Source organism: Carcharodon carcharias, chromosome 4 (assembly GCF_017639515.1).
Source record: "Carcharodon carcharias isolate sCarCar2 chromosome 4, sCarCar2.pri, whole genome shotgun sequence".
Classification (NCBI taxonomy): Eukaryota; Metazoa; Chordata; class Chondrichthyes; order Lamniformes; family Lamnidae; genus Carcharodon; species Carcharodon carcharias.
The window spans coordinates 182469586-182484096 of NC_054470.1; the positions used below are offsets into that span (position 1 = coordinate 182469586).

Below are 14511 nucleotides of genomic sequence, written 5' to 3' on the forward strand. Positions count from 1 at the left end.
ACCTTTCTTGTATATTTGATTTTTAATACCAAAGCTGAAAATTGAAGCAGACTTTACTACTGCATTTCCGAGCTTCCCTAAAAATAATTGTGCAATCGACTGAAGCATCAGTATGCAGGTCATTTTACCATCTGTAACACCTAGCACTAGTGCAGCAAGACACGTAGAAAGTAGATGAAAAATCACATTCCATCCCCCCCCACCAACAAACAATATCCAAAACACCAAAGTTTTTATTTCTGGATAACCCCACATATGAAGAATTATCTCGAAAGTGAGACTGCTTCAGTTTTTATTCATACGCACAACAGTTAATTTCTATTATACAGCATCATGCACAGGGAATGATTGGTGCTGCCGGCTAAAAATTCCTGCTACCTAGGAGTTCTGCGTTTTCAAGTTCAACCAGAAAGCTCCTGGGTGATCTTGTGGTGATGCAGGTTGACATCTCGTGGGAGGTGCGGGAGTGAAGCATGTGAACCACGATAACAACTACCTGTTAGTTTGATAATTTTTAGCGGTTCAAAGATAATAGGACCATTTTACCAAGTTAATTTTTCGCAAGTTAATTTTGGCAGGGGCAGATTGCCTAGGGTGGTAAATACTCTTGTATTGGCTGAGGTTGGAGACACAGCACGGAGATCTCGGAGGGTTGTAAGGCTGGAGGAGGTTACAGATGGGGAACGCAAGAGCGTGGAAAGATGTGAACACATGCATGTGACATTGTGGAACCAGCAGCTAAAATGGTGCAAAGAGCATAAAGATGATGGATTCAACGATTAAGCTCTGGACCACTGAACTTCCTTTGGCGCCTTCTATATTAAGTGCGATGTCATTGCAAACTTTGTTGCTAACATCTACAAACTGTGCACTTGATATCAGAATTTTCTCAGTCTCTCAAGTTGCTTAGAATATTTCAGCCAAATACAAGTGCATCTGTTACATTTTTTTATATTAACAGGATGCAATTGTAAGATTAGCAGTTGGTTAAAAAGGTGGCATTCTGCAGACCTTTTCTAGCAATTCAGAGAAAGCTTACAATGACTTAAGTATCTGAACAAAGTGAATGCAGGACTGAAAAGAATAATCTCCACTGTGTAATAATAAATCTCCAAAGGAAGCCAGTTTTCTGGATAAAAGCCTGGTGAACATAAAACCTTAATTAGAGAATTTCCACAACCTTTGTTTTACAACTTTCATTGAAATGACTGCCAAATATCTGCACTGAAGGCAGTACAAACTTTTTTTTAAAACATAATTTGCACATTTATTTATTTTATTTGCTGCATGCTGTTGGTTTTCTCAGATTATACATTGTAAAATGCAGAAAGATGGTGTTCAAATGATGCCATAAACAAGAGTGAAAAATGTTGAGGGCTTTATTGGCATCATTTGAAGCCCAACGTTAAATCAAAGCCTTTTGCATAAAACTTGGCACTGTTACCTTCAAAAGAATAAAAGCAATGCTGACAGAAGGATTTAATTTACCCAAAATAAGCTTGGTTAAAAAAAAAATCATGTCTGCTGTCAGACCTTTCTCAGAGTCCCTGGAATCATCCACTGACATGGTAGTCCAAACTCAACTCCTGGGAGTTAACTTGCATCTACTTGCATGATAGTATAACACACCCATGTACCTGGACCAGATTTAAGTCTTTCATATGTGCTTTGTCAATCAATCCAAAGGCAGACCGAGCAAACATTTTGAGGTGAGGCTTGGTATGACTCATTAAGCAGCTTTATTTCACAGCAAGTGAAACAAAACCAGCAACATGCTAAATGCTCTCATAGAAACAGGAGGCCATTTAGCCCCCTGAGCCAGTTTCACTTTTCAATGAGATCACGGCTGATCAATATGCTAGTTCCATCCACCTGTTCCGTATCCCTTAATACTAGCAAAAATCACTTGACTTAGATTTAAAAATATAAATTGAGCTAGCATTTACTACTGTTTGAGAGTTCCAAACTTCTACCACTCACTGCATGAAGTGTTCCCTAATTTCAATACAGAATTGTCCAAGCCCACCAGCAGCAAAGGTTTCTCTCTATCTACCTTATCCATTCTTTTCAGAAATCTAAAAACCTCAAATCAAACAACTCTTCATCTTCTATTTTCAAGGAAGGACAACCCCAATTTATGTAATCTCTGTTCATAATCTAAACCATGCAGCCCTGGTAACATTCTGATGAACCTGCACTGCACACCTTCCAAGGCCAAAATATCCTAAGGTGCAGTGTCCGGAACTGTACACAATACTCCAGTTATGCTCTAATCAGGGCTTTGTAGCAAAGCTTCCTTCCCTTTACATTCCAGCTCTCTAGTTATAAAGGCTAAAATTTAATTAATGCATGATTCTTTTTGTAGCAGATCACCAAGATGTAGTAGTCTATGTACAGGAATCCTTGCATGTATTCACTGTTCCTAGCTTTTAACCATGTAAAAAAAATGATTGAGTGTGTTAATTTCCACTTGTCAGCTCATGCCCAAATATTATCGCCTCTGGGTCATTGAGGTGTGGGTTCAAGTTCAGCTACAAAGGCTGAAGTACAAAATCTAAACTAACACTTTAATTCAGTACTGAGGGAGTGAAACTGAGGTCCTGTCTTGCCTCTCAGATGGACACAAAAGATCGATGTTTTGGGCCAATATTTAGCCCTCAAATCAACATAACTAAAATATTTATGTGGTCATTATGACATTGCTGGTGGAACGTTGTATGCAAAATTGGTTGCTGCATTTCCTCATTGCAACAGTGTCATTTTAAAAAAGTTTTTTGGATGTAAACTGCTTTAAAACCCCAAAGTTTGTATAAAATGCAAGTTCATTCATTCAATTCATACAATTCTTGTTGCAGACTAGCATGGGCTATGTTATTATTAGAGGAGGTGCAGGTGGAGCTAAATATTATAGACTCAGCAGCAAATAGCACCACATTATCCCAGAATGAACGAAGGTCATTGAAGCAACTGAAGGCAGCCAGGTTGAGGATATTTTTCCTGAGGAACACCTGCCATGATGTTCTGGAGCTGTGATGGCTTGTCTCTGTCATACACAACCATAATCGCTTGCATCAGATCTGACTTGAGCCACTGGGGGGGGCTTCTCCTTTCTTTTCCTTTATTTTCTCATGAAATGTGGGCATCATTGGCAAGGCCAGCATTTGTTGCCCATCCCCAATTTCCTTTGAAACGAGTGGTTTGTTTGGCCATTTCAGAGAATAGTTAAGAGTCACCCAACCGCATTGCTGTGGGTCACATGCAGGCCAGACCAGGTAAGGAAGGAAGATTTCCTTCCTGAAAGAACATTAGTGAACCAGTTGGGTTTTTACGATGATCAATGATAGTTATCATGGTTACCATTCCTGAGACTAGCTTTATATTCCAGATTTGTTAATTGAATTTAAATTCTACCAGTTGCATGGTGGGGTTTGAATCCATGGCCCTTGGGCATTGGCCTGGGCCTCTGGATTACTAGCCCAGTGACATAACCACTATTTTGTCTCCCACTGTTCAGTATTGGGATTTCTTAGTGCCATATATGGTAAACTTTGTTGTGATGTCAATACCAGATACGTCTATTCTAGCACTTTTGCACACAATGTCTGTGATAAGTCTGGAGCCAAATTATTCCGCTAGCACTTAAAGTATCAGTGAACAGCTTACGGGTAAGTAGCTGTTGCCTGATAGCACGATTAATGAATCCATCCATTACTTTATTAATGATTGGGAGGAGGCTCATAACAGGTGGGGTAGGGAGGACAGACAAGAGGAAGGGAAGGGGAGCAGCTATTTAATCAATGATTACCCTTTCCTTGAATCAAAACCAACAAGAACATGGGATGGGTTTCAGGAATAAGTGTTGATATTGCACAGTTACATGCAAGTGTATGCGCTATCATCCACTCTTTGACACAAGATGTAAAACTGGAACAAAATGTAATGAACACTACTTACTGTATATGCATGAGCAGTTAAATGCAGTAAAATTAACTGCTCATAACAGATGCCCCAATTATATGAATTTGCCAAATGAAAGGTTTCCCAGGTTTGAGAGCAAACCAATTTGCAAACAGCAAAATAAGCACCTCATAATATTCGCAAAGCGAGCTGACTGAGGTCCTATAAGATCTTGATACTATGGTGCTCCATTTTGTAGAGAAACTGGTTGTAATGAATCTACTTACTGGCTTCTTCTTTACAATATGTTGATTAAAAACAATAAATCCTGGATTTCATCTGAAGAACAGGTTTACCCTATTTTACTAAGCAGTATTTTACTAAGTGGTAAAAGGAAATAGCATGGAACAATAAGTGGAGAGTGAGGTACTGTAACAGAAGGTTAAGATTAAAGACTGACACTTGGATTGGGGAAGTTTAGAAGTGATCTATTCTGGACTGCATTTCTAGGTCCATCTGATTTAGATGGACATAAAGAGCATGATATTGAAACTGCTGAAGACACAAAGTAGCTGGTTTGTCAAATGGAGGGCAAAGGTTGGTGGAATTGGTAAACAAGTGGCAAATTCAATTTACTGCAGCAAATTCTGAGATATTGTATTTTCAGGAGAAAAATGTACATTCTGAAAGACAAAGATGAGCAAAGACACTGAGGTTTAAAGAAATAATTACGTCAATGTACATGTGGACAATTTATCAAAGATCACCTACTGAGAAACAATTCTTGCAGTGATTGGCCCAATGAAATTAGGCTTCCCAGGGGGAGTGGGGTGACCTCTTAAAATCCAATCAATTCACGCAACAGCTTGCATGGAGAAAGATGTCCCACAGTGCTTACTAGAGGTGTAATCAGGCAAAAACGGACACCAAACCAAAGAAAATATTAGGAGTGCATCCAAAAGATTGGTCGGAGGCAAGTTTTAAAGAAAGAACTTGCATTTATACAGAGCCTTTCACAATCTCAGGCAGTCCCAAAATATTTTAGTCAATGAAGCATTTTTAAAGTGCAAACACTGTTACATAGGTAAAATGCCAGCCAATTTTTGCACAGCAAAGGTCCCACTAACAGCAATGAAATAAATGACATCATCTGTTTTGGTAATAAGATAAAAAAGAGAGCTGGAGGAGGCCATACCCCACCTCGAACCTACGATGCTATGCAATACTACTACTATTCAATAAGATCATAGCTGAAAATACAAATCAACTCAGCTTTCTGCCTTTGATTCTCTTAATGCCCAAACAAAATCTTATCAATCGCTGTTTTGAATAAATTCATTGACTAAACATCCACAGCCCGTAGGGGTAGAGAATTCCAAAGGGTCACAATCCTTTGGGTGAAGGAATATCTTCTCATCTCAGTCCTAAATGGCCAACATCTTATCCTTAGGCTATGATCCTAGATTCTAGACTCTCCAGCCAGGTTTAAGAATAAATGTTGGCCAAGATACCATGAGACCAACCCTGCTCTTCTTCGAATAGTGCTGTGGGATCTTTTCTGTTCACCTGAGAGTGCAGACAGAGCCTCATTTTAATGTACCCAAAGCATGGCATCTCTGTTAACTGACCCAAACAGAAAGGTGAGAATTCTAAATTTGAGAAGTTGGAGGATCAGGAGCAAATAGAGGTCAGCATGGATAATAGGGACTCTGTGGATGTGCTGTACTTCAGCTTCTGGAAGGCATTTCACAAGGTGCCACATCAAAGGTTACCATTTAAAATAAGAGCTCATTGTGTAGGGCGTAACATACCAGCATGGATAAAAGATTGGTTAGCTAACAGGACACAGACAGTAGGCATAAATGGGTCATTTTGGGCTGGCAAGATATGATGAGTGGAGTGCCACAGGGCCTATTTACAATTTATATCAATGACTTGGATGAAGGGACTGAATGTGTGGTTGCTAAATCTGTTGGTGACACGAAGATAGGTAGAATAGTAGACTATGAAGAGGACATAAGGAGGTATAGGGATAAAGGGATATAGATAGGTTAAGTGAGTGGGCAAAAATTTGGCAGGTGAAACATAATGTGGGAAAATGTGAACTTGTCCACTATGGCAGGAAGAATAGAAAAGCAATATATTATTTAAATGGGGAGAGATTGCATAGCCCAGAGGGATCTGGGTTTTCTCGTACATGAATCGCAAAAATTTAGTAAACAGGCACAGCAAGTGATTAGGAAGGCAAATGGTATGTTGTTATTTATTGAAAGGGAAATGGAATGTAAAAAGTAAGGATGTTTTGCCACAGTTGCACAGGGTGTTGGTGATATCTGGAGTACTGTCTGCAATTTTAGTCTCCTTATTTAAGAAAGGATACAAATATGTTAGAAGCAGTTCAGGGAAGGTTTATTAGATTGATAACTGGAATGGGGAGGGGGGCGTAATCTTACAGGAAAGGTTGGACGGTTGGGCTAATATCCATTGGAGTTTAGGAAAATGAGAGGTGATCTTAATGAAGTGCAAGAGATCCTGTGGGGTCTTCATAGGATGGATACCAAAAGAAAGTTTCTCCCTGTGGGAGAGACTACAACCAGGGGACATAGTTTAAAAATAAGGGGTCTCCCATTTAAGACAGAGATGAGGAGAACTTTTTTCTCTCCGAGGGTCATGAGTCTGTGGAACTTTATTCCCAAAGAATGGTGGGGGCAGGGTCACTGAATATTTTTAAGGCAGAGGTAGTCTATCAAAGGAGTTAAAGGTTATCATGGCCAGGTGGGAACGTGCAGTTGAGGCCACAATCGGATCAGTCATGATCTTATTTAATGGCGAAGCAGACTCAAGGGGCCGAATGGCCTAATCCTGCTCCAAATTTTTATGTTCATATGTATAAAGACAGGAGTTATGGATGAGGAGGACAATGATGTTGCATAGGGTACACGCAGCAGAGTTTCGCACGAGCTGTGAGTTATAAAGAGTGGAAGGTGCGAGCATTAGAATAACCTAGTTTGGAAGTAACAAAAAGCATGGATTGGAGTGTCTACAGCAGAAGGGCAATGTCATGGAGGTGGAAATTGGCGGTCTTTGTGTTGGGGAACATCTGGGGTCAGAAGCTGAACTTAGAGTTGAATGTAGTAGAGACTGTAAACAGTCTGTTTCAATCTGAGATAGAGACTGTGGGGTGCAATCAAATGGTGACAATCTTGTTGATGGACTCCCCAATGAAACAGCTGCAAATGGATAAGTTATCAAGATTCTGGTAATTTTTTTTTTTAAATGTACGAGTACAATTTTGTTTTGAACTTATTGAAAAACATATCAACACAAAATGGAACCGGGTAATTTTGAAGTAACTGAGTAACTTTACATACTAGCTAGAAAAATGCCGAATTCTTCTCCATATCTCTTACGGAAGCAGACCGATCCGAGCCAGCCACTTCAGAAAAATATTTTAGAAAAACAGCGAGAGACCAGAAAGATTAAGAATTAATTTCAAAATATAAAATACAGATATTCCTAAAATCCAAAACCAGTCGGATCTTTAGTCTGTCACAGTTTCTGCTAGAAGGCAGCCTATTCCACAACTGAGAAAAGCAGCTAAGCAGCTGGTTAAATTACTCATAATTTGGAGACTCCTTACCTTTTTTAAAATCATTCATGGGTTGTGGGCATTGCTGGCTAAGTCAGTATTTATTGCCCAGCCCTAATTCCCCTTGAGATGGTGGTGGTGGGTTGTTAATAAATTATAAACTTTGACAATGGTATTGTAAGTAGAATGCTAATTATTAATAAATACCATATAAGCATATTTCTTGACCATTGTTTCCCATATAGCATTAACATTAAGCACCTTTATTTTCTTATTATCCAGCTGTTAATCATTAGTAACAGTGACCATGAAGCAATCAGATTGTTACTCATTCAATTTAGAATATATTATTAGATAACATTAAGTTTCACTTAAGTTGCAAGTCTTCTGTGAACTTAATACTCATAATTACATGTCCATACAATGTCAATAAATTGTTCTTCCATTTTAAAGGGCAACTGCAAAATGACTTTCAAGCTTACTGTTTCTTCTTTACTGTATTGGTCTTGAGTTTCTGATACTCTTGCCAGAGATACCCTGTGCTCACCTAATTTTGTAGCTGCAATGAGAGGTTTATATGGCTGTTATCCCACCTGAAATGCTGTTGTTGCTGATTCTTCTCTCAGCCATGTGTATTGAATGACTCTTACTGTTTGCTGAAATTCTCACACTTTTCCTCCCCCTTCAAGAAAACACCGTTTCTCAGCTCTGCAGGTGACGTGGCACTGAGTAACACGAATAAGGAAGGTCTAGATTCTATGCTTAGTTAGCTAATCCGAACAGAAGTCAGTTTTTTTGGCAGGGTGAAATGTAATAGGAGTCACAGCATTCAGGATGCAGGTGAAAAAAAAAATCAAATGTCCTTTAGTTCCCAAACATTGTGTGGTCCAATGTATTGTAAACACTTGTCAATACTGGAAGATGATAGGGCTAAGTTCAGCAATGATTAGGTTAGTTTGACAGTAGGAGGCAATGATACAAAAGAACAAAAAATTTTACAAGTTACTACTGGGTTCAACACAATTACACATGAAACAATTCATCCTTTCTCCTCCTCAGCAACACACAAACTAGTCATGTAAAACATCTTTACTTCAGAAATTTTAGTTACACAGCTCGATTTGTGTAAAATACTGAAAATAAAATATTTCATTTTTGGTCCCAGCCTAATCATTATCTGTAAACTTTTCTGTTTAGTCATGCAGCTCGAGCATAGCACACCAGGTAACCCACCCACCACACCCCATGAAATTCTCTTGCACACAGTATGTACTATTAAAAGCTATAACTCACTAAGGGACTGCTGCAATGTTGGTGATGCCATCTTTCAAATGAAGAATTAAACTGAGATAAAAGATCCCATGCCACCATTTGAAAAACAGAGCAATTTTCCTGGTGTCCAGTCAACCTTTATCCTTCAATCACAGCCAAAAATAGATTAACTGGTTGCTTATTTCAGTGCTTATATGGCCTCTCTGTAAGCAATTTGCCTACGAAACAGTGATCACACTTCAAGAGTGATTCATTGGACAAAAAGCATTTTGTGAAGTTTTTTCTCTTTTCTATGAATTGTATACACAATTGAGTCAGAAATCAAGATGAAGGCCACAAATTGAGATAACTGGAAATAATTTTTGAACCAGTTCTGCACATTTCAGTGTTTGATTTGATGGAATCCTTCCTGAATTTTACTTCAGTGAATCAGTAAAGTATTATTTCTTTCATACATTATTTCTTTTAATACAATGTAGCACATGATACAGAGGACTATATCGAGTAGATACAAATATCTCAAATGAGGAATAATCTACAAGTGTTAAGCCACTGTAAAACACTACTGAAACATTCTGCAGGGTAATATTAACTTAAGGAACAGATTATTATTTGTACTTTGCTCAGGACTTCCATTTTAGATATCTAGGCGGTAAAGCCTCAGTCCTTCTATGCTTCACAGCCGATGGAATGTGCCAGATATTCCACGTCATTACAGCACAGAAGCATTTTTAAAATTGGTTGTAAAAAGCTTACCAACCTATGCACTCATAATTACAACTGCAATGTAAAATAAAATGTTAGAATGCCAGAACTGAGGTCAGTTATAATGTATTTGCACAACTTAGTCTATGTTTTATAGGTCACAGAATAGATACAGTAGCATAATGATTGCTAATGGATGAATAATACGAGAGAATGAGAGTTCGGTTTTTAAATATTCAGGTTAAAGCTTGCATTAGTGACAGTAACCATGAAGTTGTCAGATTGTTGTAAAAACTCAAATGGTTCACTTGTGTCCCTTAAGGAATGAAGTAAACCAGTGTGGTCTGTATATGACTCCAGTCTCGCACCAATACAATTGACTTTTAACTTCCCTCTGGCCCAAGAAACCACTTTGTTGTATTAAACTGCAACATATACAGCGGCTCAGGAAGACTGATCAGCAATACCTTCTCAAGGCAACAAATGCCAATCATGCCAGTGATGCTCATAAGCAAACAATGCATGCTTTTAAGAAATCTTTCTCACATCTGGCAAATAAGTAGGAAAGCAGTTCCACCACCCCCTTCTATTCCACTTAATTCAATTTTTAAAAATTTTCTAAGGCACAAATGTTAAGTGTCTAAATTTTCCCCACATGTGTACCTGCTGTTCTGATCTGGTACAATATCATTTTTTTCAAATTACAAAAGGTATCATCGGGTTTCCAACCAGTAGTAGAAGAAACATCAATCTGACTTCCTTTTTGAAAATGAATTCAGACTATGAGAATAGGAAAAAAACAATTTCCACTCAAGATGCAATGATTAAAACTAGCAGTCTGAATCCATTGCTTGATCTGCAGGAAAGGTTTACATAACTCAACACAGAAACCCACATACACCGGCAAGTGGTAGGAAAAAGCAGAACTACACTGGATATATTTGCAGCAAGCAGAAAGACAGTACCAAAAACAAACATAGAAAATTACTGGCACCAAGTACTTGCAAGTAAGAATAAAACTGTCATCTAACGGGTGCAGATGATCTATACTACAGCAGAGCCAGATCACTTACATCCATCAAATGAAACCGAAAATTACATTACAGCCCTGAAATAGTTCCCTGTATGTGTAGTTATTTATAATGAGGACAAATGGTTTATTGCAATAAAATAAATGCCAATATCATAGAGGCAAGTGCAGTATCTCTCAGGCTGAGCCTCAGTCTAATATTTCTCTATCCTTTTGTTACGGTCATGCATATTCATGTCGGCATTTCTGCTCAGTCTACCTGCTCAGACCATCATTATGTTCATTAAAAAGTTCACCACTGGGACTTCAAGCAAAGTTGCACACTCGGATACTATGCCTTGTGTTGAAAATCACGGTATTTGTCACAGGATGTGCCACCATGTCAAATCACTTGCCTTTTTAAAAATATTTGAAACAGGGAATGGGGGAAGAGGGAAGGAAGATTCTAGATCTGGTTACTGCAGATGCCAAACCTCCAAAGTTTTGTCCTTTATGCATAAATCACATTATATAATGAATACACGATAAATTTAACAAAACGCAATTGACTTCATGAGAATTCAAACTTACGTGTATTTAAAAAATCTTCCGCATAACGCAAGAGGTAGTCTAATATGTCATGTCTGAGAATGATTAACAAATCAACATTTCAAGTTTCCTACAAATCACAGCATAAAAATTCTCAGGATTCTTCACCTGGTGCCCATGAAAGCTTGATGACATTTGATATCCCCAATTTATATTTGATAAGCCTCCAAGTGACTTGCTGACCTAAGATTAATTCTTAGGTAAAAAGGAATAAATGAAGCACAACAACAGACATGTTTTCTTATAAATGTGTCCAACTACAAAGTAGTGGGAATTATTAAACCAAAGTTATAATCTAATTGAATGCAACAGATTACAGTGCCTCCTACTGTCTATCACAGTGAAGTCCTCTGAAAGAATCAAATAGCAAAATGTAAGTGGCAGCATGACTGTCTTCTGCTGGGGCTGGGTGGGGAAGGAAGGAAAAAAAATCAAACTTTCCTCTTCAAAAAGGACAAAAGCACTATTCCTGAGGGATTAAAGCTAACTGGCGTAAACTCAAGGAAGTGGGGGGATTTATAGTTATTCTGCACAAAGGGCTCAAAAGAATACTTATTCTTTGCTAGTGGAAAAAAATAGCCATTCAACCTGACTTGTATAAAGTGAGGCACTGTACTGCTGTTTTGTGGGGGGGGGGGGGGGGGGGGGGGCAATGGCTTGAAAGAAAAAAATAAATCAGATGAACAGAAAGTTGGGGGTGGGGGAAATTTAAAATATTTTAAATTAACCCTTTCAATTTTCTTTCAGAAAAAGGAACCCAAGTGCTTACACCACACAGAGATCCTAACCACACAACTATGTCAGGGCAGTTTGCAAGGAGAGGGCTGAAAAGCAAAGGGACTCAAAAATCAATTCAGAGCATGCACCATTGTAAACCAGACCTTCAAGACGTTTTCACATCCTCCACCCACCCCCCACCTAATACCTTACCAGGAAAGCACTTGAAACTCGTACCTTAACTCAACAGCCACATCTTGGGGCCTGAAGTCAGGCCTCAGCTTCATCTGGTCTAATTTTGAACCGTTAGTTTGATGTGTGTTTGCTGCCAAAACCAACCCCTCCCCACCCCCACCCCCACCCCCTGAAAACAATAAATTAGGTTTAAAAAAAAGAAAATAAACCGATTGCTTTTTTCTTTGGTGGGGGGGGGGGGGGTGGTGGGGGTTCAGCATTATAAATAAATAAACAGACAAGAGTCTAGACTGGCTGCAGAGGAAGCCGCCTGCAACGCCCCCCCCCCCCCGGTCTCCATGGCAACCCCGGCGGTAACGGACCGCCAGCTCCAATGCCTCGAGAAGGCTCCCTTCCCCACCCCCACCCCCACCCCCTCCCCTCTCCCCACCGACATTCACTCACCATCTGCCGTCCGAAGGGGTTGTTCTCGTCGCTTTGGGATGAGAGGAGCTTGGACCAGAGCCCCATCAGCGCCAGGAAAGTCCCGATGATCAGCAAACTCCGTAAGAGGAAGCCCACTTTCACCCTCATTGCTCCCTCTCTCTCTCTCTGTGTGTGTGTGTGTGTGTGTGTGTGAGAGAGAGAGAGCTGAGGTAACTTCAACTTTACAAATCTCCTCCCTCTCTCCCTCTATGTTCATACACTGAAAATAAATATTTGCATTGACCGAGAGGAGGATAAAAACGATTTTTTTTTGGAAAAATAAAAAAACGGCTTGTAATTCCAAATGTGCCCTAGCTGGGAGATATTTACAAAAATAATACTTTCAGGGGGGTTTTTTTTTTGGAAGAAAGGCTTTTCCCGTGGCTGATTTCTTTTTTTTCTCTCTCTTTCTCCTCTTTCGGTTTTGGATCGCCCTCCTACTTATAGCAGGTTTCACGCACTGCTGCCCCCTCCAGCTCTCCAGCAACACGTGCACCGCCCCTTCTTTCTTTCCTTCCTTCCTTCCTCTTTCTTTGCTCTCTCCCTTTCTTTGCTCTTCAATCCCTCTGTCGGTTGTGCCGTTAATTACCTTTGGCTCTAATGCCACATGACGTTGGAAGGCTCTACTACGCCACAAACACCACCACCACCACCACTCCTCCTCCCAGGTCTGTGGGTGCGGGTTGATTTAATTCGGTTCTAAATCAACACCAGTTCTTTCAGCTGTCAGTCCAGACCCCACGTCCATTGATGCAGCAACTTTCATTCCTGTGACGCCCTGCTGTCAACAAATGCAGGGTGCTGCTTTCAGTTCTTTGTCTTCTTCCCTTTTGGAGGAGGGTGTGTAATAGAGGGAGGAGATCATCCCCTGCCTGACAGGCCCCCCCCCCCCCCCCAACATGAACTGCCCTCCCATCTTTATGCTAGTCAATCAGGTGGATTGCCTTACAGCAGGAGGGCTTTTTTTCGGGCTCCCACGAGAGGCAGCGTTCAAGCACAATGGGACGAACGTCCTTCTGTGCTGCGTCTTGCTATAATGGTGTTGGGACAGGGGGAGCAGCAAAACAATCCCTCAAGTCAGAACCAGAGCGGAAGTCTTCACTCCTCAGGATTGCCGAGAGCACCTTCTGACACAGAGGCAGGAAAAATATCACACCCGCCACAGAAATCAGGTGTGCCAGGGATACCTCGTTCATTTAAAAAAACAAAAACAAAAAACTGCGGATGCTGGAAATCCAAAACAAAAACAGAAACAGAAATACCTGGAAAAACTCAGCAGGTCTGGCAGCATCGGCGGAGAAGAGCACAATTGACGTTTCGAGTCCTCATGACCCTTCAACAGAACTAAATAAAAATAGGAAAGGGGTGAAATATAAGCTGGTTTAAGAGGGGGGGGGAAGGGGGTTGGGGGGGTTGTTGCGACAAGCAGCCAGTGATTAGAGGAGATAACCAAAAGATGTCACAGACAAAAGAACGAAGAGGTGTTGAAGGTGGTGATATCTAAAGGAATGTGCTAATTAAGAGTAAGAGAGCAGGACAAGCAAGGTACAGATAGCTCTAGTGGGGGTGGGGTGAAATAATACTAAAAGGGCATAAAAGGTATAGATAAACAATGGGTGGAAGGAAATACATTTAAAATAATGGAAATAGGTGGGAAAAGAAAAATTCCCCCTTTTTGTTTTTTCCAAAAATTTATATATATTTTTCTTTTCCTACCTTTTTCCATTATTTTTAAATGTATTTCCACCCATTGTTTATCTATACCTTTTATGTCCTTTTAGTATTATTTCACCCCACCCCCACTAGAGCTATCCGTACCTTGCTTGTCCTGCTCTCTACTCTTAATTAGCACATTCCTTTAGATAATATCACCACCTTCAACACCTCATCGTTTTTTTGTCTGTGACATCTTTTGGTTATCTCCTCCTATCACTGGCTGCTTGTCCCAACAAACCCCTCCACCCCCCCCCCCACCTCCCCCAACCAGCTTATATTTCACCCCTTTCCTATTTTTACTTAGTTCTGTTGAAGGGTCATGAGGACTCAACGTCAA

General features: G+C 40.0%; 1 protein-coding gene across 2 annotated transcripts in view; it reads right to left on the minus strand.

Moving 5' to 3' along the window:
• The window catches only part of galnt7 (UDP-N-acetyl-alpha-D-galactosamine: polypeptide N-acetylgalactosaminyltransferase 7), a 142500-nt gene extending 129291 nt beyond the window's left edge, over positions 1–13209 (minus strand). The window contains exon 1 of one of the 2 annotated variants that reach the window (XM_041186084.1): positions 12438–13209. In XM_041186084.1, coding sequence (XP_041042018.1) covers positions 12438–12566 — 129 coding nt within the window. In that variant the 5' untranslated portion in view covers positions 12567–13209. The remainder of the gene's footprint in view (positions 1–12437) is intronic. The other variant, XM_041186083.1, reaches the window with a different exon arrangement.
• Positions 13210–14511: the final 1302 nt, after the last annotated feature.